Below are 27,742 nucleotides of genomic sequence, written 5' to 3'. Positions count from 1 at the left end.
TTTTTTTCTCTCAGAGCAACATTTTTCACTCTTGGTAGTTTTTTCTTGTGTAATTGTTGGATTGTCGTCTGAATTTCATGCAGCATACAGTTGTCAGATCATGCTCCTTAGTGGTTCTCAGAACGTGACCCATCAGCAACTTCAGCTTCACCTGGACATTTGTTGGAAATGTAAATTTGTGAGTCCCATCCCAGCCCTGCTGAATCAGAAGCTCTGGCAGATGGGCTGTGTGTGTGCTTAGTCTTGTCAGCCATCTTCTACTCTTTGTGACCCTATGGGCCATAGCCCACCAGGCTCCTCTGTCCATGGTTCTCCAGATAAGAATACTGGAGTGTTTTGCCATTTCCTCCTCCAGGGGATCTTACCAACAGGTATGGAACCCACGTCTCTTATGTCTCCTGCATTTGGCAGGCAAGTTCTTTATCACTCACACCACCTGGGAAGCCCAGGAGTCTTTAAAGAAACCCTCCAGGTGATGCCACCCTATTATAATAAACTCTTGAGAACCACTGCTCTGGAACAGGGTGCCAGAACATAGTTAAAACCTCAGTATATACTTGCTGTGGAGAAGGCAATGGCAACCCACTCCAGTACTCTTGCCTGGAAAATCCCATGGACAGAGGAGCCTGGTAGGCTGCAGTCCACGGGTTGCGAAGAGTCAGACACGACTGAGCGACTTCACTTCACTTTCACTTTCAGACTAGGGGAATAAAAATTCTGGAGCAAGTATTCAAGAATCTAGTTCTAGTCAGCGGTGTAGCTGGTTACTGAACAGCTGGACTTACACTTACCTGGATACAAGCACAGTGCTGAGGATGCTACAGGTTGTGTCTGTGGGGCCTCGAGGACCCCTCTGATCCTTGTCCACGGGCTCTGTGCCTCGTTTCCCCAGCTCTGCCCCTATAGGGTCTCCCCAAGACAGCCTGTTTGCCTTGTGAGCCAGTGGCTGAGGATGTAAGTGTGCTATCCAAAAGCCTTTTATACTGATATAAAAGTACCGTTAGATATAATTTGTCTTCCACTGATAGAGATACAGAGGCAGTAGCTGATTTGGGGGGTACTTCTGTTATTTGTTGAGTATTGCACATCGTTTTAAAAAGTTTTATTGAAGTAGAGTTGATTTACCATGTTGTGTGAATTTCTGTACAGCACAGCGATTCAGTTATACATATATGCATATTTATCACAAGATACTGAGTATAGTTCCCTGTGCTATACAGTAGGACCTTTTTGTTTATCCATTCTGTATATAGTAGTTTGCATCTGCCTATCCCAAACCCTCAATCCCTCCCTCCCCCACACCCTCCCCCTCAGCAGCCACAAGTCTGTTCCCTCCCTATGTCTGTGAGCCTGTTTCTGTTTCGTCACTTCAGTTCAGTTCAGTCGTGTCCGATTTTTCACGACCTGCAGCACGCCAGGCTTCCCTGTCCATCACCAACTCCCAGAGTTTACTCAAACTCATGTTCATCGAGTTAGTGATGCCATCCAATCATCTCATCCTCTGTTAAACCCTTCTCCTCCCACCTTCAGTCTTTCCCAGCATCAGAGTCTTTTCCAGTGAGTCAGTTCTTCACATCAGGTGGCCAGAGTATTGGTGTTTCAGCTTCAGCATCAGTCCTTCCAATGAGTATTCATGGTTGATCTCCTTTAGGATGGACTGGTTGGATCTCCTTGCAGTCCAAGGGACTCTGAAGAGTCTTCTCCAACACCACAGTTCAAAAGCATCAATTCTTCGGTGCTCAGCTTTCTTTATGGTCCAACTTTCACATCCACACCTGACTATTGGGGAAAAATAGCTTTAACTAGATGGACCTTTGTTGGTAGATAGATTCATTTGCTTCATATTTTAGATTCCACATGTACGTGACATCAGGTGGTACTTGTCTTTCTAGTGTTGCCCTTCATGTTGAGCTGCCTTGAAATTTAAGGTTTTTCTTCATGTAAGTCAGTTGTTGGCTCATTATGGAATGCCGAGCTCTGACGTGGAGCTAATTAACTTGTATGGCATGGGTGGCAGTTTACACATTTTTTCATACGAGGTGTAGCTGTTGGTTTGGTGTGTCCGTGGGAGGAGGTCCTCCTCTGATGTCACTATCTTGGACCCTTCCTTCCCTAAATGCTTTTATAAATTTATTTTAGAGCATTATTAATAATTTCTTCGAATAACCTTAAAAATAAGTGACTCTTACTGTTAGTTCTTTTGTTGTTGTTCCGTCATTCAGTCGTGTCCGACTCTTTTTTGACCCCATGGACTGCAGCCCACCAGGCTCCTCGTCCATGGGATTCTCCAGGCAAGGATACTGGTGTGGGTTGCCATTTTCTTCTCCAGGGTATCTTCCTGGACCAGGGATCCAACCCTCATCTCCTGCATTGGCAGGCGGGTTCTTTACCATTGCACCACCAGGGAAGCCCTGCTATTTCTTTGGAGTGGCATAAATTTACCGAGGAGCAGGCTTTAAGCCTGTGTGCATGGACACTGCCTTAATTGTGAGATTGAACCATATCATTTCATGTCAAAGAAAATTCTTCTCTCACCCCCTCATGTGAAGCACGCTCCTTAGAAGGCATCTTCCAGTGTGCCTACAACAGCTGTTTTATTAGGTACTTCTGTGTGCAACTTTTCACTAAAGGCTTCTTTTGTATAAAATGGGAAGTGTTACAGAGGAGTCTTAAATGAGCTAGAGTTTTCACCCTTGCTTCTTTCTCTGTCCTGTGCCCTGCTTCCCCTCTCACCCCCCTCACTCCCAAACTTCTTGGGGGCAGTTTCTTTGAAGGCACATCAGGTCATTTGTGTAGGTATATTTTCAGAAAAATGGTGTTGAAAAAAAGGAACATAAAGTTGTTTCAGTCTAAATTTCTTTCCATTTGGAAGAAAACTTGTGCGAAGGATTGACCCATAACAGCGGGAACAAGTGTACACAGGCTTGTGTGTGTGTTATTGTGTGTATTAGGTGTTGGCATTTTGTTAACCAGAATGGACGTATTTTGCAGATCACAGATTCCTGTGGTCCTGCCCTTAGCCATCAAGTTGGACCTTTGAACGTTCTGTAGAAGTAGAGAGGCAGCCGGGGAGCAGTCTAGACACAGACGTGGGTTGGAGCCTGGGGTGCTCACTGTTACTGTAGGTGTCCTTGAGCTGGTGGAGTGAACTGGGGAAGCAGCCCCACGTTTCACGGATCAAAGGATAGAAGCAGGGGAGAGTGCCCGCACACGTTGGGTCTCCATCCCGGCCTTGTAGGTCCCTTCCTTCTTGTTCTCTCTCCTCTCCAGCATGCGTTGCCTCCCCTGACCTACCCCACACATGAAACAATGACTAAGACATGGTTTCAATTCACAAGTGCTATTTGGACATCTGGGTGTGTACCCTTTCCTTCTGTATAAAGGAACAGTCTGGATATTCCCACCTGCCTGTCCTAGAGGTTTTTTGCTTGATATCAATTGTGCTAGTCCCTCCTCCTGGAGCTCCCACCATCATCTGATGGGCTGAATCCGTCTCCTTTGCAGCCCGGCTCTCCAAGGCCTGGGTACCAGGTGTGCCTCGGGCTCCTCCCATCAGGGTGATCGACGGCACCTGCTCCCGGGGTTCACTCCCGGGCACTCGAGCTGAACCCTAGTTCTCTGTGCTTTTGGAGCAGGAGCCCGCTTTACGCATCTAGGTGTCTGTCCCCTGCACAGTGGTCCTGGCCCCTCGTGGATCAGGTCTGAATTATTCACCGCCGGGTTATCTAAATCCAGAGACCTCGCTTGCTCATCTGTGGCCTTCTGCCCTGGACGTGCTGTCACCAGGCTCCCTGGGGAAGCTGCAGTTGCCAACTCAGGCGGCTGGTCTCAGCTCTTGCTCCCTGTGGCCTGACGGTGCCTCATGAGCCTCCTCTTGCCCTGCTCCACACAGCACGCTGTCCTTGCAGCCCTGACCTTGCCGGGCCATGGCTTGCAGGCTGTGGGGTTCTGCCCTGGGTCCCCCATCTCTTCTGCTGCGTGCATCACTTTCAGACGCCCATCTGCTCTGAGGGCCTAGACATGCTCCCCAAGTGTATGCATTGGCCTTCCCCCGCCCCAACTCCCGCCCCATGCTCTGGGACTGAGCGCAGGCGAGGGGGGTTCATTCTCCCCTGGACCCTTGCGCCCCGCATGGGCTCATGTCTCCATCCCCTGGTACTGGCAGCCTCTCTTGGCGTCTCAGGCCCCGGTCAGTGCCCCAACGGCCTGAGCCTTCTCTGAACCCGCTCAGCCCTCCTGGCTCAAGGAGGCCGGACCAGCCACGGCCTCTAGCCTGTTCCGTGCACCCCTCGCTCTGTCTCCAGTCGGCGGGCACAGAGCTTGGGTCCCATCACTCACTCATTAAATCACCTGTGTTTCTGCATCATGCATGGCCTCAACCCTGAGTGCCTCCTCGTGGCATGCAGAGCCTCACCGTCTCCGAACAGAGCCCCCCGCCTCCTGCCGCATTCCGGACCCCCTCCCCCCCCCGCCCCCCACCCATCCTGACTCCCTCCCCCCCTCCCCCGTCCCCGCATCCTGAACCCCGCCCCCTCCACCAGCTCCCGCATTCTGACCCCTCACCCTTCCCTCCTCCCTCCGCACCACCCAGTGCTTCCTTCACCTTGGGTTCTTTGGTTTTTGTTTCTGACACCACCGTGGTTCTCACCCCTGGAGGATGACTGGGACCTGTGTTCTTCTTTTTGAGTTGTCAACTTTGGCGCCTGTCCCCAAAGATACCTGTTCAGTGTCTGGAGTGTGAGGTCTGATCTCATTCTCTTTACCTGTAACATGAGTGTGTTGAAACGAATGGTTATAGAGGTAACAGAATTCTGCGTGCGGTGGTTCTGGAATGCTTCTATAGTAACTCACGGTTTGTCTTAGGTTAGACAAGTGCGAAAAGAGAGGGAGGGCGCGCGGCCTCGGTGCCTCCTGCGCCCCGCTGTCGTTGTGCTCATGTCACCTGCTCGGTGAGCCACTCCTTCACGCGCGCTCCTTTAGGGTGTTCTCAAAGTGCTTTCTGCCCAGCCTTTAATAACTGAGTTGACGTTCCTTCCATGTGTACGTGCTTCCTTTTTTCATTAGATTCTGAATCCATCCAGGGCGGGCAGTGAGACTTATGCAATTTATGACTCCTATGCTCTGCCCAGAATAGATGCTCCATGCATTTTTGTTTCGTTACAACATATTTGAAAGAAAGTTTTTAAACTGTAGGATGCTTTGTAGATGTGAATAATTCTTAATGTCTGTATTCATTTTTCTGGTATATCTACTTTTCGCTTAATTAAAAAAGTGTTCTTGGAACCCTTTAGGAGAAAAAAAAGTGCTTATTAGAACCTGTTGGAATGACATTTTGGTTGTACTGAGTTTAACTGTTTCAAAGAACAATTGTCTCTCAGGCAATGTACAACAATGTCCAACTGTTTTTCTCCTTGTAATGCAAGAAAAAGCACATAGCTCTCTGTGTCTCTGGGCAGAGATATCTCTGTGGATCTGTGGCGGCACTGACGTACGGCCGGGTGATTTATTCCTAATTTAGCTTTCTGAAACAGTGGTTTTGTTGTTGTTGTGTGTTTCTTACAGGTTCCTAATGTCAAATGGATTTTTCTTTTATTTGTAGATTTTAAGACCTATGTTTCTTCGTGTTCTAGGAGAACCTACTTCGTAAGAGACAGAAAAGGAGGTTTTTCTCGAGTCTTTAATACCACAGGAGAGGCTTGTTTGTAGTCTTTTTAAAAAAAATCATTTTATGAGGGCAAAAGAAATGTTAAGAAGGGAGAAAAAGGAGCTGCAGTCCTGTTAACCAGCTTGTAAATCATTCCTGTAAATCGAGGGCGATGTTGTCCCTATTGTTATGAGGATGTTTAAGGACTGGCCTTGATGGGCCCAGCGGTGGTCGCTTTCTCTCATGGCTTTCCGGGGGCTCCTTCCTCTTGTTCACCTGCTGACCTCCTGGACCAGTCCCTGAGGCCCCTGGAGCTGAGACACGTAGTTCCTCTCAGCGCTGGCTTTAGACCAGCAGCATCCCCTTGACTCCTCTGGCAGGGATGCCACCAAACTCCTAACGGCAGAGGGTACATCCCACATACTCTCAAGGATCTTGACTGGATCTTAACCCAGAGGAGTTTAGAAGCTCAGAACCCTTCTTGTCGACCAGTTACAGAGTCGCCCAAGTCATTAAAATAAGTTTATCTTTCCCTCTAACCATGTGGTACTCTGTGCTTTCCATTTCTGCGTCTGCATCCCCGTGTCTTCCAGATTCTTCCCGGGCCCCTCGCAGCCTCTCCCACGCTGGGCACCAGTGTCCCTGTTGCGTGTAGCACTGACGTGTGCATCAGCCCTTCCCTTTGAACTTGAGGCTGTCATCCTGGGAAAGACGCCCTGGTTTTTGTTTTCGTTTCTTTAGCAAACTGGAAGATCTTAATTTTAAGTAACTTTGGTGTTTTTGTCATGAGAATTTTAATGTAACATCAAATGAAAAATTCGAGTCTGTGTTGCTAATACAAAATTTTAATTTTTCTTTGCAGGTCAACTTTGTAGTGTGCCAACTCTTTGCCTTGCTAGCAGCCATTTGGTTTCGAACTTACCTACATTCAAGCAAAACTAGCTCTTTTATAAGACATGTCGTTGCTACCCTTTTGGGCCTTTATCTTGCACTTTTTTGCTTTGGATGGTAAGTAATTATTTTGATCATATTTAATGAAGATTTTGGATGTCTTTGTGAATTGAGTGTGTAGAAAAATACACTATGTAGAGTTTTGCCCTTATATTTACCTATAACGTTTTACATTTTTTATTTTTAATAGAAAAGATAAAGAGTGGAAAGTGGGCTCTCTCTCTTCAATTTGGGCTCAGAGGACAGTTTACTGTTTATAACTTATGAAAAAGGACAGATGAAGAAAAAAGACATTAAGACATTTTATTCTGTCATGAGTAGCTCTTCTACCTATTTTGAGATCTTTTATGCCAGGAACAAATGAACCATTTAAAATAACTTGTTCCTTTCTGTGCAAGTGGCGTAAGAGGCTGGTAAAGCCCATCAATAGAACTCTGTTATCATTTTTTATATTCTACCATTAGCTGAATGAGGTTTTTGGTTGGGTTGGTTTTGGTGGGGAAGAATTATTTATGAATGGAAAGCTTTTATTTATGGCCCTTCAGATGCTCCATGTGTCTGTGTTTCTTCCACTTTGCTCCTTTCTTCACTATCAGGACTATTCTTGTAATAAATACAGACACACCATAGTTCCTCTTTGTCTCAGATGACGGTGGTTGTAGGAGGAAAGCACAGTGTCTTGGCTAAACAGCAGAGATACTCAGTAGAAGGATTCTTGGTGATTCCTCCTGAATTTTCCTTCTTCTTGTTGTTCAGTTGCTCAGTTGTGTCTGACTCTTTGTGACCCTGCAGACTGCAGCATGCCAGGCTTCCCTGTCCTTCACCATCTCCTTCTTAACTGAGAGCTTATGCTGCTGGCTCACTGGCTATGTTTGCTCTTTGGCAGATTGTTGTTTGAGATGTAGATTCCCTGAGAGAATGCCAGTGCAGCTGCTTGATGGATGTTTAGGGTAGTTCCTGTTGTGGGGTTGTAGACTTGTAGATTTTGACGATGACTCCGTGTTTGTTCTGGGAGGTTGTTTTTGATTCTTACCCCACTCCAGTACTCTTGCTTGGAAAATCCCATGGATGGAGGAGCCTGATGGGCTGCAGTCGATGGGGTCGCGAAGAGTCAGACACAACTGAGCAGCTTCACTTTCACTTTTCACTTTCATGCATTGGAGAAGGAAATGGCAACCCACTCCAGTATTCTTGCCTGGAGAATCCCAGGGACGGGGGAGCCTGGTGGGCTGCCATCTATGCGGTCGCACAAAGTCAGACACGACTGAAGCGACTTAGCAGCAGCAGCAGGGCTGAAATATACTGGTATTTCTTAATCTAGTTTTTCCCTTTGGCAACCGTACATGTGTCCTAGAAACTCATGAAAATTCAATTAGGGATTATTTATTCCTTCTCGGCCTTGCTGCCCTGTGACCAGTCCTCTGATAGGCCCTGCCAGTGGTAGGCGTGTGTGGAGTCCCTGGGTTTCTGTGTGATTTCTTAAATCAGATCTAGGCATGGTTTCTCCCCTTCCTTGATAACATCAAAGTTTTGTTCAGTTTCTCAGGGGATTTCTATTTAAACTTATCTTAAATCATGCCATGGGTGTGTATGTGTGTGTGTTTAACTTTGTATCACAGAGCTTTTCAAATGCAAAAAGAACAGAAAATAATAGAATGAACCCTCAAAGGCACATTATCCAGCTTCAACAATTGTTAAAATTCCATCATTCCTATTTCATTCTTTCCTCAACTTATTTTTCTGCAATATTTTCAAGCATATTCCACTTTACACATTTTACCCATACATACGTCAGTGTTCAACGTGTATTTTGTCGGCATTTTTTTTTCATTAAAAATTTATTTTATTTTGTTTTTAATTGGAGGATAATTACAATATTGTGTTGTTTTCTGCCATACATCAACATGAATCAGCCACAGGTATACATATGTCCTGTCCCTCTTAAACCTCCCTCCCTCCTTTCTCCCCATCCCTCCCCTCTAGGTTGTCACAGAACACCTGACTTGAGCTCCCTGAATCATATAGCAAATTTCCACTGGCTGTCCCTTTTATACATGGTAATGTATATGGTTACATGCTATTCTCTCTAATATCCCACCTTCTCTCTCCCCAACTATGTCCAAAAGTCTTTTCTCTATGTCTGCATTTCCACTTTCAGCAGCATGTTGTAAGGGGTGGGGAAGGCTTGTCCAAAGTGACCAGCTCCAGACACCCTTCATTTTGTGGTCTGTGGACACAGAGAAGACCGAGATGTCATCCGTGTTTCCTGGGCCCGTGTGACTGGGAGTCCTGCTGGAGGGAGAGGTGTTTACTGATGGGGGAGGGTGCTTTCTTGCTGTGATATCTTCTCAGATACTCTATCCCAGTGTCCCGAGGAGCTCACCGTGAGGTCAAGTGGTCATAAGTATGTCAATTTATATGTGATAACTAGGATTTTAAAAAAGCGTACTCTATTCTTTCCTTGAAGGAGAAACTTCTTATGTTCCTTTCTTTGGGAAAAGATTGTTTATGCCTCTGCACCAGGTAAAAGATAATTCTCTGCTACTTGATATAAGTGGGGAAGTAGAGTGTCCTTCTGGATTGCATTTTAGCACTTTGTTTTGTTAGCCTCAAAGGCAATCCTATCTCCTATTGATTTTGACAAGTTGTCTTTTGGAAGACTGTGTTAGTGGTTACCTAAATATAATTGACTCTTACCTACTTGTATTTGGCCTCAGCTTTTTTTTTTTGAACCATCATCTATAAATTTCTTTTAACTGAGAATTAGTTTATACTTTTAATTACTTGTTTAGCTGTTTGACAGCAGTGCAGGGTAGTGGACTGGAGCTTAGACTGAATCCAGACAGACCTGGATTCCACGGTGGGTGCCTCAGCCTGGCAGCGCTGTGACTGGACACGTTATTCAGCCTGGTTAGCATCACTTTTCTCTCCTGTAAAATGGAACCAGTGATGGTGGTCAGGTCTGAAAGACATAATAGGCAGAAGGGAGCTTAGCACAGTAGCTAGTTCCTTTTTGTTTCAGTTTATGGACACACATGTTTTTCTGATTGGTGGCTTTCTGGTTATATAGTAGCATTCCAGGCCAACATTGTTTCCGTGTGTGTGTGTTTCTTTGTGTGTGGGTGTGTGTGTTAGGCAGAGGCAGAGGCAGAGACAGGCAGATGAACTCTCTATAATGGGTAAGATAAGTCTCTTCTGTACCTGTCTTGGAGCCTACTTCTTATTTGTAACATTTCTGTGGAAAGTTAAAAGTAATTAAGTAGCTTTTCACAATGGAGGTGCCTGTTATTCTATGATGCTTAGGTTAGAAAGTAATTTTAATCATAGTTTAAGATCTTTATTAATACTTTAAATTGTATACAATGATTTCAACATTTTTTTCATACATTATTCATGCTGTCAGAGGGGAAAGAAAATAGAAATTTTGCATGTGTGTGTGTGCTTGCACATGCGTGCATGTGCGCAATCTTAGGGATAGTTTGGAGGGATTTTTTTTTTTTTTAAAGTATTTATTTATTTGGCTGCTTGGATCTTAGTCATGGTACGAAGGCTCAGTAGCTAGCTGCGTAGCATGAAGGATATTAGTTCCTCAGTCAGGGACTGAACCCACATTCCCTGCATTAGAAGGCAGAGTATTAACCACTGGACCACCCAGGGAGTCCCCGGGATGGATTTTAAAACCAGAGATCTAAATCATGTTTTGCCTGACTTTTGTGAAATGGATGGCTAAATTAGTTCTCTCATTTAATGGTATATTTCTACATTGCTGCTGCTGCTGCTAAGTCACGTCAGTCGTGTCCGACTCTGTGCGACCCCATAGATGGCAGCCCACCAGGCTCCCCCGAGCCTGGGAGTCTCCAGGCAAGAACACTGGAGCGGGTTCTTGCTCCAATGCATGAAAGTGAAAAGTGAAAGTGAAGTCGCTTGGTCGTGTCTGACTCTTAGTGACCCCATGGACTGCAGCCTACCAGGCTCCTTCGTCCATGGGATTTTCCAGGCAAGAGTACTGGAGTGGGGTGCCATTGCCTTCTCCAATTCTACATAAGAACATTAGAAAACACTATATTATTTCCGTGAGAGTGTTCCATAGATGGATTACTGCAAATTAAGAATTGACTAGATTTGTATAAGGACACTTATTTGACTCGAGCCATTGTGTTTTCAGAATAGATCAATTTGGGTGAACCCGCTTTTAAATGAATTCTAATATTTGGTATTTTGGGCTCTTTTGTAAGTAACACTTGCAAAGACTACCACAGATCCACAGCTGTATTGGCACAGTCAGTCAGGTAAACAATAAAGTGACGTCCGTCAGGACGATTCTGAAGTCCCAGTTTCTCGCTCCTTTTCATACTTGCGCCTTAGTAATGGAAAAGCGGTAATGGGACCCCATGGAGCTTTCGTGTAGCTGGGAAATGTGGGATGCTCAGCCCCTAAGTGTGGCTTTCTGGAGTTCTTAGTTTTCCAGCCCTTGTGGGGCTTGTAAGATGAGACTCCTCTAAGGTATCCACAGAGTGTTAGGCTTTGGAGGTTTTGCTTCCTTGTTTTTTTTTCTGGGAATGTTCTGAGTTATGCATAAGCCCTTTTTATCCTAAATCATTTCAACTCGATGTTTGTGTGTAGGCCCTTCTAACCCTTCTAACAGTGCTCTTACTTTTTACAGGTATGCCTTACATTTTCTTGTACAAAGTGGAATTTCCTACTGTATCATGGTCATAATAGGAGTGGAGAACATGCACAAGTAAGTGCTCACTTTATTCACGTACAAAACAGGTTCCAACATAATTGAATCGGGCCCAATAGAATTCTACCACGTTAAAAATTATTCTGAATTATGATCATTTTTTCAAGGCTATAATTGATATAAAAGCAAAATCCTCGGTATGCATCACTCTTTCATGTACTCAGAGCAGGGCTTCTCAGCCTCAGTGCTGTTGATGGCTGAGACTGGATCATTCTTTGGTGGGCGGGACTGTTGTACGCCGTATAAGATGCTAAGCACCATCCATCGCTCCTGCCCACTTGATGCTGGCAGCCTCTCCTCTCCAGGCTGTGACAACCATGGTTGTTTCCAGACAGTTTCACATGTCTCTTGCGGGGCCAGATCACTTCTGGGTAAGGACCACTGGCTTAGTCTTGGGTGACAGCAGTGCAGAGATGGAGTAAGCAAATAGATTAGAGAAAGATTTAAAAGGCACGTGTGGAAGGACTTGGTGATTGATGGGAAAGAAAGGTGTCAGGGTGACGCCAGGTTCCTGGTGTGAACAGTAAGGTAAATGGTAGCAGAATTTCTGAGCATAGGGAAGCCTGGGGGTGGGGAGCATGTCTAGGGGATAAGCATTTCAAACAATGTGTGTGTGTGGGTGTTAGTCGCTCAGTCTTGTCCGACTCTTTGCAACCCCATGGACTGCATCCTGCCAGGTTCCTCCGTCCATGGAATTCTCCAGGCAAGATATTCACCTAAAACAGGGCTTGGTACATAGTAAACACTCTGAGTATTTGCCGAATAGGTGCCTGTGGACTTTATAGAGTGTCTGTGAGACAGTTAATCGATGCTGGGAGCTGGTGTGGAGGTCTGGGCCAGAGATGGACACTGGACACTGGAAATAGATGTGGTTGAACACCCAGGGGCCAAGGTACCCACAGACCGTGGTGGCAGATCCTTGGGAGTGTTCTGTGTTACCTGTGGTGCACTGAGTCTCTGAGTCCTGACATATGTGTGGCTTCAGGAGTTTTCATACAAGGAATGATGGGCCTGTAGCCAATTTAATAGTTTTTTTTTTTTTCCCCCAAATCTCATTCTGTTCTGTATCTTCGGTGATTCATGGGTCGCCCCATCTGCTTTGATGCCATGTCTTCCCTCAGTTTCCAGCAGTGCCCCCTGTCTTCCTGGATCCTTCTCCCTGCTGTGTGCCAGCACTCCAGGTTCTTGGTGTTTTGACTCTAATTTTTTTAAGAGGAGGGGTAAAATATTTTGATTATGTATCATGTGAAGCAGTTTTTACACCATCGCAACTCTGCTTATGAAATCTCACACAGATGACAGGTTCAAAGTGATACTGTACTTAATATCTGAGAAAAGGAGCTTCATGTTGTAAATCTGGAAAAAGAAGGAACATCTGATGGGGTTACTGAAAACGGAGGACCTGTATATACCTGTGTGAATGGAAGTCATAACATGCTTCTAAGTAGGGAGTGCGTGTGTGTGGTGTGCGCGTGTGCACTAAGTTGCTTAGTTGTGTCCGACTCTTTGTGACACTCTGGACCATAGCCCACCAGGCTCCTCTGTCCACAGAATTCTCCAGACAGGAATACTGGGGTGGGTTATCATGCCCTCCTCCAGGGGATTTTCCCACTCCAGGAATCAAACATGCGATTTATTTCTTACCTCTCCTACATTGGCAGGTAGGTTCTTTACCCCTGGCGCCACCTGAGAAGCCCCCAAGTAGGAAGGTTAGTGAATTCATATTCAGTCAAAGGAAGCGGTTTATTTTTCTGAAAGGCAGTGGCAATCGGTTAAGCTGCCTTGTAGCGCTTCAGCCCCCTGTCTGGTTTGGAGCCCTTAGCCACGTGCAGCCTGTAGATTTAAGTGAATCAACGTCTAAAGCCCAGTTGTTCAGCCACACTGGCCACATGACACGTGCTTGACCCCCACAGGTGGCCAGTGGCCTGTGTATTCAGCAGCACACAGAGAACATTTCTATGGTGGTAGAAAGCTCTGCATGGTGCTGTGGCTGCGGACCTGCAGGCGGAGACCGTTCGTTTCGTTACTCTTTACAGTATGTTCTGTGCCCGCATGTACTGCCAGTGTTTAGAATTTGACACCATCAGTGGAGCGGGTGAGGGTAAATGAGTTTGCCACAATAGTTGCAAGTGTTGGCAATAAAGAGGAAATAATTAATTTAGAAAGTGTGTCTTTTCATCTCTTTTAACCCCTTCCATTTCACTTTATACTGATATGTTTTTCTGTTTGATTTTGCCTTTTTCCTTCTTTTTCTTTCTTTTAATCCCTTTTTTTTCACTCAGACTTTCACATTAATTTTAAATGTTCAATGAGTTCCAACTTAAGAATTTAATTCAATTATGCTCTGTGGGACTTACAGCATTCCTCTGTTGTTTAAAGTTATTGTTTATGTAAATATAATACACTTCTGTTTATTTCTTTGACTCTAGTTTTACATGATATGTATAATATGTTTCTTTGAACATCGAGGGTTTAAATTTTTTTAAGTGAAGGATTTGGACTCCCTGAGTATTTAACAGTTTAAAAATTCTTGGATCTCTTTTTTTTGTACATTTTGTAAGCTATTCATAGTGTAGTTTTTGCAATCTCTGTAACAAGTCCATTTGTAAATTAAAATATTTTAATATAGTATAAGCTTTATTTTTGTAGCTTCCTTTAACACTTACATGTATGCTATTTTATTCTGATCTGTAATGAGATAATTTACCTTTAAAATTTATTCTAGAATTCAGTGCTTTTTCTAGTCTACATTTTCATATAAGCTTTGAAATTTTTGAGGAAAAATTTAAAAACCTTAAGTGATAGAGGCAAAAAGAAGAAAGAGGATTTAGGAATAGAAGGTCCTATATATTGGGATATTGATTCTCCTTAATTAGTTTGGGGAGAAATTAACTTTCACAAGTTTGCCCGTCATTTCTAAGATCGGGGGTTGGCAGACTGTGTGAAGGGCCAGAGAGCAAATATTTTAGACTGTATAGGATACACAGTCTTGTCATAGCTTTTTTCAGTCCTCTTGTTGTACACGGGACAGTATGTGAACATGAACTTGACCATGAGTCCATCAGACCTCATTTACCAAAAAAAAAAAAAAAATGTATTTTAAAATAAATATTTGTGATCCAGGGACTCCTATAGGCACAAAAAGTAGTGTTTCTTACAGCCAAAAGATGTTGAATGTTGATCCCTCTTGTAGTGGGAATTTAGCTTCTGTAATTGAAATATTCTCATTTTCACATGACTGTGAGATAATTGCCCAACTATCTAAACTACGAAGGAAATGACTAAATTTTGGTTGTTAAAGGATGCTTGCAATGTTTACATTATCATCACAGAACTTAATGTGTCTTCTTGCCAATAAAAAGGATGAGAGAAAAAAAATCAAAAAGCAGGTGGCCTGTATTTGGCCAACCCCAAGTACTCAATGCACTCCTGCTCCAGGGACATGAAAAGACAGAGGCAAGCGGACACATGCTCTTCCTCTTGGTTTCCAAAATGAAGCTTGCCAAATGGTAATTTTAAACTTGTGATAGCACAAATGATGGAATAATGAACTTTATTACTGATTTGCTGTGAATTATTGTGATGAAGCAGATGGTTTCTAAAAAAGCTGGTTAGAAGAGGCAGGAGGGTAGAGCCGTGTTTTCGGTCCACCGGCTGTGAAGTGGGAGGCCTTTTCCCTGCAGAAGGTAGCACAGCGTGGCTGGGGCCTGTGGTGTACCAATGGACTCAAAAAGCTTTTGTGGACGGGCATGGGAACCTAAGTGCCCTTCATGTTAGTTTTGTGTTTTTTAACTTTCCTATGGGAAGACTTGTTCTGAGTTCCAAAGAACACCCTCAGATTTTGGAACACAGCACAGGGACCTGCCCTTCAGTTCTGTTCAGTTCAGTCGCTCAGTCGTGTCCGACTCTTTGCATCCCCATGAATTGCAGCATGCCAGGCCTCCCTGTCCATCACCAACTCCCGGAGTTCACTCAAACTCACGTCCATCGAGTTGATGATGCCATCCAGCCGTTTCATCCTCTGTCGTCCCCTTCTCCTCCTGCCCCCAATCCCTCCCAGCATCAGAGTCTTTTCCAGTGAGTCAACTCTTCGCATGAGGTGGTCAAAGTACTGGAGTTTCAGCTTTAGCATCAGTCCTTCCAAAGAACACCCAGGACTGATCTCTTTTAGGATGGACTGGTTGGATCTCCTTGAAGTCCAAGGGACTCTCAAGAGTCTTCTCCAACACCACAGTTCAAAAGCATCAATTCTTCAGCACTCAGCTTTCTTTACAGTCCAACACTCACATCCATACATGACCACTGGGAAAACCATAGCCTTGACTAGACGGACCTTTGTTGGCAAAGTGATGTCTCTGCCTTTGAATATGCTATCTAGGTTGGTCATAACTTTCCTTCCAAGGAGTAAGCATCTTTTGATTTCATGGCTGCAGTCACCATCTGCAGTGATTTTGGAGCCCAAAAAAATAAAGTCTGACACTGTTTCCACTGTTTCCCCATCTATTTCCCATGAAGTAATGGGACCAGATGCCATGATCTTCGTTTTCTGAATGTTGAGCTGTAAGCCAACTTTTTCACTCTCCTCTTTCACTTTCATCAAGAGGCTTTTTAGTTGCTCTTCACTTTCTGCCATAAGGGTGGTGTCATCTGCATATCTGAGGTTGATTGATATTTCTCCTGGCAATCTTGATTCCAGCTTGTGCTTCTTCCAGCCCAGCGTTTCTCATGATGTGCTCTGTATATAAGTTAAATAAGCAGGATGACAATATACAGCCTTGATGTACTCCTTTTCCTATTTGGAACCAGTCTGTTGTTCCATGTCCAGTTTAACTGTTGCTTCCTGATGTGCATATAGGTTTCTCAAGAGGCAGGTCAGGTGGTCTGGTATTTCCCATCTCTTTCAGAACTTTCCACAGTTTATTGTGATCCACACAACAAAGGCTTTGACATAGTCAATAAAGCAGAAATAGATGTTTTTCTGGAACTCTCTTGCTTTTTCCATGATCCAGCGGATATTGGCAATTTGATCTCTGGTTCCTCTGCCTTTTCTAAAACCAGCTTGAACATATGGAAGTTCACGGTTCACGTACTACTGAAGCCTGGCTTGGAGAATTTTGAGCATGACTTTACTAGCGTGTGAGATGAGTGCAATTGTGCGGTGGTTTGAGCATTCTTTGGCATTGCCTTTCTTTGGGATTGGAATGAAAACTGCCCTTTTCCAGTCCTGTGGCCACTGCTGAGTTTTCCAAATTTGCTGGCATATTGAGTGCAGCACTTTCACAGCATCATCTTTCAGGATTTGAGATAACTCAACTGGAATTCCATTACCTCCACTAGCTTTGTTCGTAGTGATGCTTTCTAAGGCCCACTTGACTTCACATTCCAGGATGTCTGGCTTTAGGTCAGTGATCACACCATTGTGATTATCTTGGTCGTGAAGTTGTACAGTTCTTCTGTGTATTCTTGCCACTTCTTAATATTTTCTGCTCCTGTTAGGTCCATACCATCTCTGTCCTTTATTGAGCCCGTCTTTGCATGAAATGTTCCCTTGGTATCTCTAATTTTCTTGAAGAGATCTCTAGTCTTTCCCATTCTGTTGTTTTCCTCTATTTCTTTGCATTGATCACCTGAGGAAGGTTTTCTTATCTCTCCTGGCTATTCTTTGGAACTCTGCATTCAGATGCTTATCTTTCCTTTTCTCCTTTGCTTTTCGCTTCTCTTCTTTTCACAGCTATTTGTAAGGCCTCCCCAGACAGTCATTTTGCTTTTTTGCGTTTCTTTTCCATGGGGATGGAAAAGAACCTGCCCTTATTTGTGTGTAAACAGCAGCCCCGTGAGATGGTTAACACGGGGAAGAGCCTGTTAGCCTTGGGAGATTAAACTGAAGTCTTTTCTTGATAACTTGGCAGGTAGTTTTCAACAGAGCAAATGACCTACAGGAAACATATAAAAGATATAGACACATCCAGTAAAACTGCACCTGCCTCATGGGTTTGCCAAGCTTTGTATGGGATTACGTCGTAAAAGCTGTAGGAAAGTGATCTTCAACCCACAGTCACATGGGCTTAGCTACCCACCCCTTTGTACAAACCAGAGACAGTGGAGATGTGGTCCTTACCCTCTGAAAGGCACCCTTGAGTTGGAGGTGTTGCACAGCGTCAGCCATGCAGCAAGCTTTTGTTACATTATGCTGGGACCCACTGATGGATAAAAGGATGGGCTCAGTCTCTGCAGGACACTTAAACTGTCAAACTGGTGATCACACGGTAATTGTTATTACAGATGAGGGTGCATTCAGGGCTAAGGGAGCAAAAGGAGCTACCAGCTTGGAGAGTAGTAAAAAAAAATCTTCATCAGCCATTTACTGTGTGTTCAGCAGAATGAAACAGTTGAAAACAGAGCACAGATATTCGATGTGAAGTAGAACTTATGCTGAAATATATTTTTAAATATTGGGAGATACTAAAACATGTGTTCCTCAGAATCCCCTTGAAGTGATGATAAAATTGAGCAGCGGGCCTTGGACGGGAGCAGCGATCAAGTTTAAACTCCACCTTCTCCCCAGGTGGCCGTAATGACTCATTGGAAAAGCACTGGGTTGGGGGCAGATGTTTATGGGTCTGATTCAGGGTCTGCTAAATTTCATTAGCTCTGGGACCTGAGTCACATCCCCTTTACCTTTCTGAGTCTAAACTGCATTAAAACCAGCTGACTCACCTGGGCGCCTAGGTGTGCTTTTCCCTGCATCCAGGGCTACGCTCCCAAGAAGAGGGTTCCCATGCTGGGAGAGCTGCTTTCTGAGGTCATTCCTGGGCACCAAGTGCTTTGCTGGGTTTTTCTCTTCCCACTGATGTCACATCAGAGCTGTTGTTAGGGTTCGTGAACTTGCTTTAATTCACCTTTTCTCCTACCAGACTATGAACTGCTTGTGGGGGTAGGGGGTACCTTCCACTTTTTATAATCCCGGTGTTGAGCATATGGATGATAGAAGCTCAGAAGAAGAGATTCTCTGCTCTGTTGAGGGCATGTTTGTGGGCTTTTTTTTTGCATCTCTCTTTTTTTTAAAGTTTTTTTTTAATGTGGAGCATTTTAAAAGTCTTTATTAATTTGTTACAATATTGCTCTGCTTTATGTTTTTGTTTGTTTGTTTGTTTTGATCTGCAAGGCATGTGAGGTCAAGGCTAAGCTTCACTTAGCATGTGAAGTGTTAGTTGCTCAGTTGTGCCGGACTCTTTGCAACCCCATGGACTGCAGCCCACCAGGCTCCTCTGTCCATGGTATTCTCAAGGCAAGAACACTGGAGTGGGTTGCCATTTCCTTCTCCAGGGGATCTTCCCGACCCAGGGATTGAACCCGGTTCTCCTGCATTGCAGGCAGATCCTTTACCAACTGAGCTATGAGGGAAGCCTGACCAGGGATCAAACCCACACCGTCTGCATTGGAAGGTGAAGTCTCAGCCACTGGACCCCCAGGGAAATCCCTGGCATCTCTTTTTGGTGGGGTATTTCTGAGCAGAGGATATCCATCTGTGCGGAGGGCCTTGAATGGCATGCTTGGTGGGTTGACCAGCGGTCTTTGGTGTTTCCTTCCTCCCTCCCTGCTTATCTGCCCCTGAGGCTGGTTGTGGAGCTGCGGCCCTGGGGCTGGGGCTGAGATCAGGGAAGGACCAGGCAGTTTTAGCTGATGTGCTTTTAGCTCAGTGTTCCATGCCCCTGAGGAGCAGGTGGGACGGGGTCCATCGTCTCCTGTCACCGCAGGTACTCACAGGACTCCTGCAGTGTGGATTCCTTAATAGAGATATCATGAGGAACTCTTGACTCCACTGGGGAGGAATGAGGATTTTGGAAATGCCATCTGGCAGGCAGAAGCCTCAAGTCAGTGACTTGAGATCTGGAGATCTGTCCTCACGAAGGTAATGAGCAGTGGTTAATGGCTCAGCGGAAACTCTGCAGGGGAAAGTACTAACGTCCCTGAGGACAACCCGCGATCCCATGAGAGGGAATAAAACGTGGCAGGAAGGAACCTGGACTCTAATAAAAGTTTTTCTTTTCCGCTCTCTGTGGACGGTACTTGAAAGCCTTTCAGTGGCTTGGAGTGAAGGTGCAGGCCCTTTGGGTGTTGCTGTGCTGTCCTGAGCTAGAAGCTGTATTTCAACCAGAAAACCATAAGTGATTCTAAAATGTTTTTTTACATGATCTTATCCTGATAGCAGTTACTGTTGCAGCAATCATTGTGTATCCATTGCTGCACAGGGTGCTTGGATTGCACTAACCCTAGCAGCAGCCCTGGAGGTGGGCGCACCAGGGGATCTGCTTCTCCAGTAGCAGGTTAGTAAGAGGGGAACCTGGGATGAGAACTGGGTGTGTCTGATCACACCCAGCGCCCAGGCTTTTTGTTTCTGCACTTTATTGCTTAAGCATTCAGCTTTATGATATGAGAATGTGTCGTTAAAAAGAAGTACCCGGAATTGATCGAGGAGAGGTAATTGGAGCCAGCAGGGTCCTGAGCACAGTGAGGGACTTGTATGTGTTGGTTGCTCCTCCTTAGCACAAAGATACAGATAGTTTTTATCCAAAAAGATGCAATGGCCTTTAGGCATATTATGCTTAGGATCTGAGGTTTTTAAATATTCTCAATTCTCATAGAAAGGAAAACCTGTTACTTGGTGAGAGGCAGTAGGATGTCCAGGCCTTGTTGGATTCTGAAGAATCTTTAGAACATAGCATCATACCCTCTTGGGCATCCCTGGTGGCTCAGTGGTAAAGAATCCACCTGCAATGCAGGAGACCTGGCTTCGATCCCTGGGTCAGGAAGATCCCCTTGAGAAGGGCATGGTAACCCACTCCAGTATTCTTGCCTGGAAAATCCCATGGACAGAGGAGCCTGGCAGGCTGCAGTCCATGGGGTCACAAAGCATCAGACATGACTAAGCGACTGAACACAAATGCACACACATCATATCCTCAAACCCTGTGCTTGGGAAAGGACCTGATTCAGATTCCATTATACTGTCTAGTCACTGTAGTATCCCTTTTGGAGATTTTGAATTCTAAGTTGTGTTTCCAGTTGTAAGCTGAATCTCTGTTAAGGACCCAGTCATCCTTGAGCAAGGAAGGGAGGTTTCTTTCCCTTGGGTCAAGGGTTTCTGTCTGAAGTAGGAAGAATATATTAATGTGGAGATGAAGACAATACAAACACACATCCCTTGGAAAATAATGCTGTTACTTTGGGTTTTGCTGTTACATGTGAATGTGTTAGAATAAAAAGGAATTTGCACAGGTGGACTCAGGTAATGGGGCTGTACCATAAAGAAGGCTGAGCGCTGAAGAATTGATGCTTTCAAACACCATGCTATTTATATAAAATATGTGGTTCACGGTGAAATTTTGTGAGAGAAAAGAGTTGCATGAATGGTGTATTTCTTTTTCTTTACTTTTAGGTAAGAAATGAGAAAGTTGTTTGGGTAAATTAGGGCTTGCTGAATGCTGAGTCTGCCTGTGGTGTATTGTTATAGTAAATACCTAGGCTTGATATGGGCAGGTTGTCTTCTCTGTGTTAGAAACAGTACGATGTAATAGAGTGTTTGGACTTGAACTTTGGAACTTGAATGGTGGAATGACTTCTGTGTTCAGTCACTTTGTTGAGTGCTCTCTACAAATATTCCACTTAACTGTCCCTACAGTCGTGGTGGTGGTAGTCATTCAGGCATGTCTGACTCTCTGCGACCCCATGGACTGTAGCCCACCAGGCTCCTCTGTCCATGGAATTCTCCAGGTAAGAATACTGGAGTGGGTTGCCATTCCCTTCTCTAGGGTATCTTCCCCATCCAGGGATCAAACCCAGGTCTCCTGCATTGCAGACAGACTCTTTACTGTCTGAGACACCAGGTCATTATTCACTGTACAGAGAAGGAGACCGTAGTTCCAAGAGGTGAGGTCACTCAGACCAGTAGCAAAACCACTAATGATCAGTCCTGGACGTTTGTGAAATTAATTTCTGTGGTTATTGCTGATTTATGGAGATTCTTTTAAAGTTTTCTTTTTAATTAGAGGAAAAGAGATTCTCACCTTCTTACCAGATAGCATAAACAGCCTGGGTTATTTTTTGAAAGAATAGCAAGTGTGTTGGAGACGTAGTGACTGGGTTTGTCTTCGTCATCATTAGAACGCAGTGTTGGGGTCTTTTTAAAAGGCTTTACCTCCCAGAGAAATATTTGAATAAAAGTGATTTTATTCTCTCAATAATCTACCTTAATTTAAAATTGTTCAGTCTTTTGCAGGTTCCATGCTTGAGGCTGATACTTACTTAATTACATAAGTATAGACTTTAAAGTGCTACTTTAATGTCACTTGACTAAGAAAAGACTTTTAAGTACTTTCTGATACATAAATTTGTGTAGGGAAAAGACAGTGATCCCATCCTGCTTGCTGCTGCTGGCTTATTAAACAGTTCTTATTTAGAGTAGGTATGGAGAGAGAATCAGAAGATAAAAGGGCAAAATATTTGATGACCTGAAAAACGGTAGGGCATTTTGCTGAAAGGGTGTTATAGGCAGGTGAGCCTGGGCACCTATTTCTCTCAAAAGTGTGAGCTTTTGCTTACACTTAGTGAAGCCCAGAGAAGAGATGGGATTGCTCATCTTTTCCTGGCCTGGAAATTAATCTTAGTTGGTATGATAGACTATGTGCCTTAGCAGGACTTGCCTTGGGAAGAAGGTAACAGTTTCAGGATGGGGTTGGCACGATTTGCCTTTCAAAGTTTCAAGAAGTCTCATATAGAACTCATTTTGTTGGAGCATAGCTTCATTTCAAAAACATGAATTATTAGAGCGCTGTTATTTAGCATAGTACAAGATAATAGATAATAGTACAAGATAATAGAATAAACTTTTTTCCTTAGACACGAGAGCTTTAGAAAGTGTTCAGAGAACAGACTTTATTGAAAATAAAATCCAACAAAGAAAATGATAAAAGTTAAGAAATGAGTAGGATGGAACCCCAAAGGACAATGGACAACTTTAATTACAAGTAAATTACTCTTAATAGCTAAACTGCCAGTGATATTTATTAAAAACAAACGCTAAGGTGCTTTCCCATGCAGTCCTTACAGCCACCTGTGCTGTAATACTGTATCTCAGCTTTATTGTTGAAGAAAACAGAGATTCAGAGACCTAGATGCTTTCCCCAGGTTTATACAGCTGGTCCCCAGCAGGCTCAGAATTTGAAACCCAGTCTGTTCAGCACCAAAGCCCCATGCAGCCAGCTGCTAAACTCAGCTCCCCACTGACCTTCACAACATGCGGATTTTCCATGGGAATCAGGCAGTGTCCTGTCCATTTTATTTCAGGGTTGTTTTCCTTCATTGATAATTGGTGTGTGTGCAAGTAATATAAATTAATCTTAGTTTGAAAGCTGAATTGGGAAGCTAACGTTCTTTAGTTGTACTTCTTGGGTTAGTTTGTTAATTTATCCAGACTTGGCAGCTGAGCAGTGAAGCCAGTGGGATAAATCCTCACTTCTTCCTTCATCTCCCCCCGCCCCACCGCCGCCTGCATTCGCCAGCACCTTGCTTCATCAGTCTCCTCTCGGGTTGTGTGAGGCGTGGACACCTGAAAGGCATTTGAGACCGCCCCTGGCGCGGTCAGCTCTCAGTGGGTGGTGGGGATGCCCTGCTGTCCTTGTGCTCCTCCCGACCCCTCCAACCCCTCCAGCCCGCCGTTGCTCTGTAGCTCCAGCTTCCTTAGATCGCCGCACACATCGTCTTCCTTGCTGCCCTTGCTTTGAAGATCTTCACAGAATGAACTGAATCACCTTTTTCCTTTTCTGCTTTTCCACCTATGTGGTTTTCACCCCGAAGGGTAATGGAAGAAAGGTGAGTGATTGTCTGTGCAGGTGGGAAGGGAGCTCAGCACCCTTTCTTACAACAAGCAGCCCCTGAAGAGCCAAGACTGATAGGTTCCTGGTCTTCCCGTTGGGAGGGGCACCGGGTCTCTGACTTGGAGGGTGGTCGTCCCTGGGGTCACACAGAGTCGGACACAACTGATCGACTAAGCGCAGCACAGCACAGGAAAACATGAAGCCTTTTATAGACTTTAGTTTTCACGGTTCTGGTTTTAGTAGCAATTAGAATAGACTGAAATTTGGATGCATTTTTGTGGGTAATTGTCTTTCTCAATTTAAGATTCTGTCATTACACTGACTTCTAGAACAGTTTTTGATGTTTTTAAAACCTTTAAAACTTCATTTCTGTGTATTTATTGATTTAAGGACTATCTAATCAGATGATATTTTTAACTACAATCCAGACGTCTGAAATCTTGATGTAAACTATAGAAGTCTATGCCTTTTTTTCCCCTTTTCTCTTTCCTTTTGGCCAAGTGCAAAGCGTGTGGGATCTTAGTTCTCTGACCAGGGATTTAACCCATTCCCTCGGCAGGAAAAGCACCGAATCCTAACCGTTGGACCACCAGGGAATTTCTGTAGAAGTCTTTGCATTTTGAGCAATAAAATCATCGTGCTTGATACCAAGAGCCAATACCCAATTTTATTTCTATCTTTGAGTCAACTTTGGAAATTTTCTTTATAAAACACCAGTAAGTGACTTCGTTATGTTACAGAGACAGATGTGGGAGCAGAGTTAGATTTTATAAAAGAGCTGATTAGTCACCACGTGGTTTGGGTCCTTTCTGTCATCTGTAAACAAAGTGAGAAAGAAAAGGACCCAGTGCCCTCATGTATCCGTGTCTCGGTTTGTGGCTGGTCTAATGAATACAGCTGAGCTCCTTTCTTGTGTCATGAATAAGGCTTTGTAAAAGAACAAACACAGCCCCTCACGACTTGTATTGTGTTTGTAGCTCGTGGAGACCTTGTCGTTCCAGGTGAGAGGGCTCCTCGGCGGGGAACCCGGTAGGCCCTGTCTTCCGAGGATCAGCAGTTTTATCAGGGAATGTAGATGACCTGCACGTCTCTAGGAAGACAGGAAGAGAGAATCTGGAGTCTCTCCATCCAGGGAGAAGCCCAAGTGGGGACCTTGGGGAGAAGGTCCCTTCACCCCAAGAGGACAGCGGCACAGTAGCGACTGGGAACAGAACAGGGGCCTCTGAGTCTTGTATGAAGATGATGTGGTGGCTGGTTTTTGCTGGTAAAGCAGCTGGTTTTGTAAAAGTGTTTTAAAATTCTTCTCTTAAAGTCACAGACTAACAGAGCTGGTTTCCAGCCACAGAGCTCAGCTCATGCTCTGAGTGAGGGCTGGCAGGCTTGTTCCACCCCGGGGGCTTTTCTAGGTGTGGATATATTTTCAATTTTTAGAACTTGAATTTACACCCCCCCCCCACCCAGAAATCATATTTCCATACAAGCCTACCAAATCCTACTTTAATTAACTAAAATCCACAAATTTTCTCACCCCAAAGTAGCAATAAAACTGGTCAAAACCATTGTTGGGCTCTGAAAATTTACTCAAACAGCAATTCGAGAAGCTTTTATTTAAAAGAAAACTGTTGACCTTTGAGTGAAAACAGTGGGAACGGTGGTGTTCCTGCCTGGGCTCCCCTCCACCCCTCATTCCCTGGCAGAGAGTTCTCCTGGGGCAGAGACGGCCGCAAAGACCACAGCTTTGGTTGACTCGGTTCGGGGTGGAAGGCAGAAAACCCGGGCAGTGGCTCACAGAGGATGTCTCTAGCTCTCCCCTCCTGAGGATTTGGTCTAACGTTTAGCAGAGAGATTCTTGGCAGCAAGAGAGCCATGGAGAAACTAGAGAAGATACCGATACAACCATGGCTGCCTGGAGACTGCCTCCATGTCAGGGGATTCTGGAGGGCCTGAAGGACAGAGACGGCCAGGGCGGGCTTGAAACCTGATGGACTGTTGGACGAGCTCTCAGACCCACACCTGGAACCCTCAGCAGAAGGCTTACTGGTAGCAGATTTTTAAGCACAAGCCCTGACTAGCCATTGACTGACCACTGAGATTACAGACACAGGGGAGACTCGTAGAGTAAGGCTGAAAAATAAAACCGTGAATTTAAAAATCGGAGGGGAGATGTCAGCCGCTGTGTACCATGGGTAAGAGAGATGCAACAGAAACAGCACACTCCAAAATCACTGCAAACAGTGACCGCAGCCATGAAATTAAAAGACACTTGCTCCTTGGAAGGAAAACTGTGACAGACCTACTGTGTGCTTAATCGCTCAGTCATGTCCCATTTTGGCAGTCCCCATGGACTGTAACCTGCCAGGCTATTCTGTCCATGGGATTCTCTAGGCAGGAATACTGGAGTGGGTGGCCATTCCCTTCTCCAGGGGATTTTCCCGACTCAGGAATTGAACCTGGGTCTCCTCATTGCAGGCAGATTCTTTACCATCTGAGCCACCAGGGAAGCCCATGACAGACCTAGACAGTATATTAAAAAGCAGAGACATTACTTTGCCAACAAAGGTCCATCTAGTCAAAGCTATGGTTTTTCCAGAAGTCATGGACAGATGTGAGAATTGGACCATGAAGAAAGCTGAGCACCGAAGAATTGATGCTTTCAAATTGTGGTGCTGGAGAATGCTCTTCAGAGTCCCTTGGACTGCAAGGAAATCAAACCAGTCAATCCTAAAGGAAATCAACCCTGAATATTCACTGGAAGGACTGATGCTGAAGCTGAAACTCCATTTGGCCACCTGATGTGAAGAGCTGACTCATTGGAAAAAACTCTGATGCTGGGCAAGATTGAAGGCAAAAGGAAAAGGGGACAACAGAGGATGAGATGGGTCGTTGGCATCACTGACTCAATGAACATGAATTTGAGCAAACTTTTACATATGGTAATAGTAGCGCAAAGGACACAGAAGAAAATGGAGCTGTATTGGAACAAGCTTGCTGTTTTATTAGAATTAAGTCAGTGTTGATCTGAACTAGGTTTCTGGCCTGAGCGGCCAGGTGGACTATGTCATGTAGGAAATGGGGTGGCTGGGGAGAGGCAGCTTACTGGGTAGGGGGGGCTTTCTTTGCATGTTACATTTGAGAGGCTTCATTAAATATTCATGTGGGAACAGCAGTCAGACAAGTGTGGTGGTCAAGGTAGAGGGTTTCAAGCCTTCAATGCAATGATATTCAGAAAGAAATGTGCCTGGAAAAGAGAAGAGGACTGAGGCTTCATTTACCAACTGGTCTGGAGTCACCAGCTAGGAAGAGACCAAGCCAACTTTCCAGCCCAAGCCAGTTTGAACTCCAGAGTCGACTTCTGTGTTTCTTAATACGCTCTAATTTATAAACCTGACTTTTTCTCCTTAGTTTCTGCAGCCGATAGAGTATGAGGTATTTTTTAGTTTCTCCTTGGAAACCCTCAGCACTTGCTGTCACATCCCCATCTTAACTCAGAACTTGTTTCTTCCTGCTACATAACTGCTCCTCTGACTCCCAGCCTTATCTCTTACCATCCATCCTGTGAATGGGTTAGTCTCTGTTACTTGCCTAAAAACTATTTCACTAGATCACTCTTTGCTCAAAAATCTTTGAACGCCTGCAAGAGAATAGCCAGAAATACTCAAGACACTCATGACCCTTCCGAATACCCTGAACCCTATTTTATGCACTAACTTATTTCCTGTAGTTTCTCCCAGTTTTCACTGGTACATGTCAGGCTGGCCACTCCTGGGTCTGGGCATTTAGCCTCACAGGGAGGCATCATCTCCTCTGTGTCGCTCCTGTTCAATATTTGTGGCTACATCCACATCAGCGTTGTTCCGGGAGGAGCCCTCAGTTACTTCCCTGGCCTGCAATGAACATCTTTTCACACTGCTTCCGTTCTGCTCTGCCACTTTACGGAATGCCTTCTCTTTGTCAAGCTCAGTGCCGGGCTCTCATAGACTCAGACGTCTGAAATCTTCAAGGAGTGCCATCTAGGGAAGGGTACAACATCTAAGAGAACAGTTTTCACAAGATGTGATAAAGATGCTCTAAATAGACATGGTGAGACAGGGGTGACTGGCATCTCAATAGCTAATCCTGGAAAACCCAGCACTGTCACTCACCATTGGCTGTCAGACGCTGCGGCTGTGCTCCCTGGCTTGATGTCAGGTTCCTGCAACGGAGAAGTCGTATCTCACTGTTCTTTTTGTTCCTTCTATAAAAGGCAAGTGTGTTGAGTTAAAGTGAGATCTGTAACAGACAAAACTCTCCGAAGAGATAAGGCATGTGATTTCAAAATGTAAAGAGTGGCTACTGTATATCTTTATGAGAATGTGTTTATAAATGTGATAATAATGGAGAGGGCTTCTTTTGTGGCTCAGTGGTAAAGAATCCACCTGCCAATGCAGGAGACACAGGTTTGATTCCTAGGTTGGGAAGATCCCCTGGAGCAGGAAATGGCAACCCACACCAGTGTTCTTGCTGGGAAAATCCCATGGACAGAGGAGC

At 44.7% G+C, this 27,742-nt stretch overlaps 1 protein-coding gene across 8 annotated transcripts in view; it reads left to right on the top strand.

The window, feature by feature from the left end:
- The window catches only part of MBOAT2 (membrane bound glycerophospholipid O-acyltransferase 2), a 108,631-nt gene that overhangs the window by 42,266 nt on the left and 38,623 nt on the right, over positions 1-27,742 (top strand). For 6 of the 8 annotated variants that reach the window (XR_015136398.1, XR_015136397.1, XM_086325528.1 and 3 more), the window contains 2 exons: positions 6,507-6,652; positions 11,259-11,336. Coding sequence is in view for 6 of the 8 variants with exons in the window: in XM_086325526.1 (XP_086181652.1) it covers positions 6,507-6,652; positions 11,259-11,336 (224 nt within the window). In the remaining 2 variants the exon portion in view is untranslated. Of the gene's footprint in view, positions 1-6,506; positions 6,653-8,577; positions 8,653-11,258; positions 11,337-23,039; positions 23,211-27,742 lie in introns of those variants that run through there. The other 2 variants (XM_086325530.1, XM_086325527.1) reach the window with 2 other exon arrangements.

Source organism: Bos grunniens, chromosome 11, assembly GCF_055505025.1.
Source record: "Bos grunniens cultivar Pamir isolate PY7600 chromosome 11, Bosgru_T2T1.0, whole genome shotgun sequence".
NCBI lineage: Eukaryota > Metazoa > Chordata > Mammalia > Artiodactyla > Bovidae > Bos > Bos grunniens.
The sequence above is the reverse complement of the archived record's forward strand: the minus strand, read 5'-3'. Positions and strand labels throughout refer to the sequence as shown.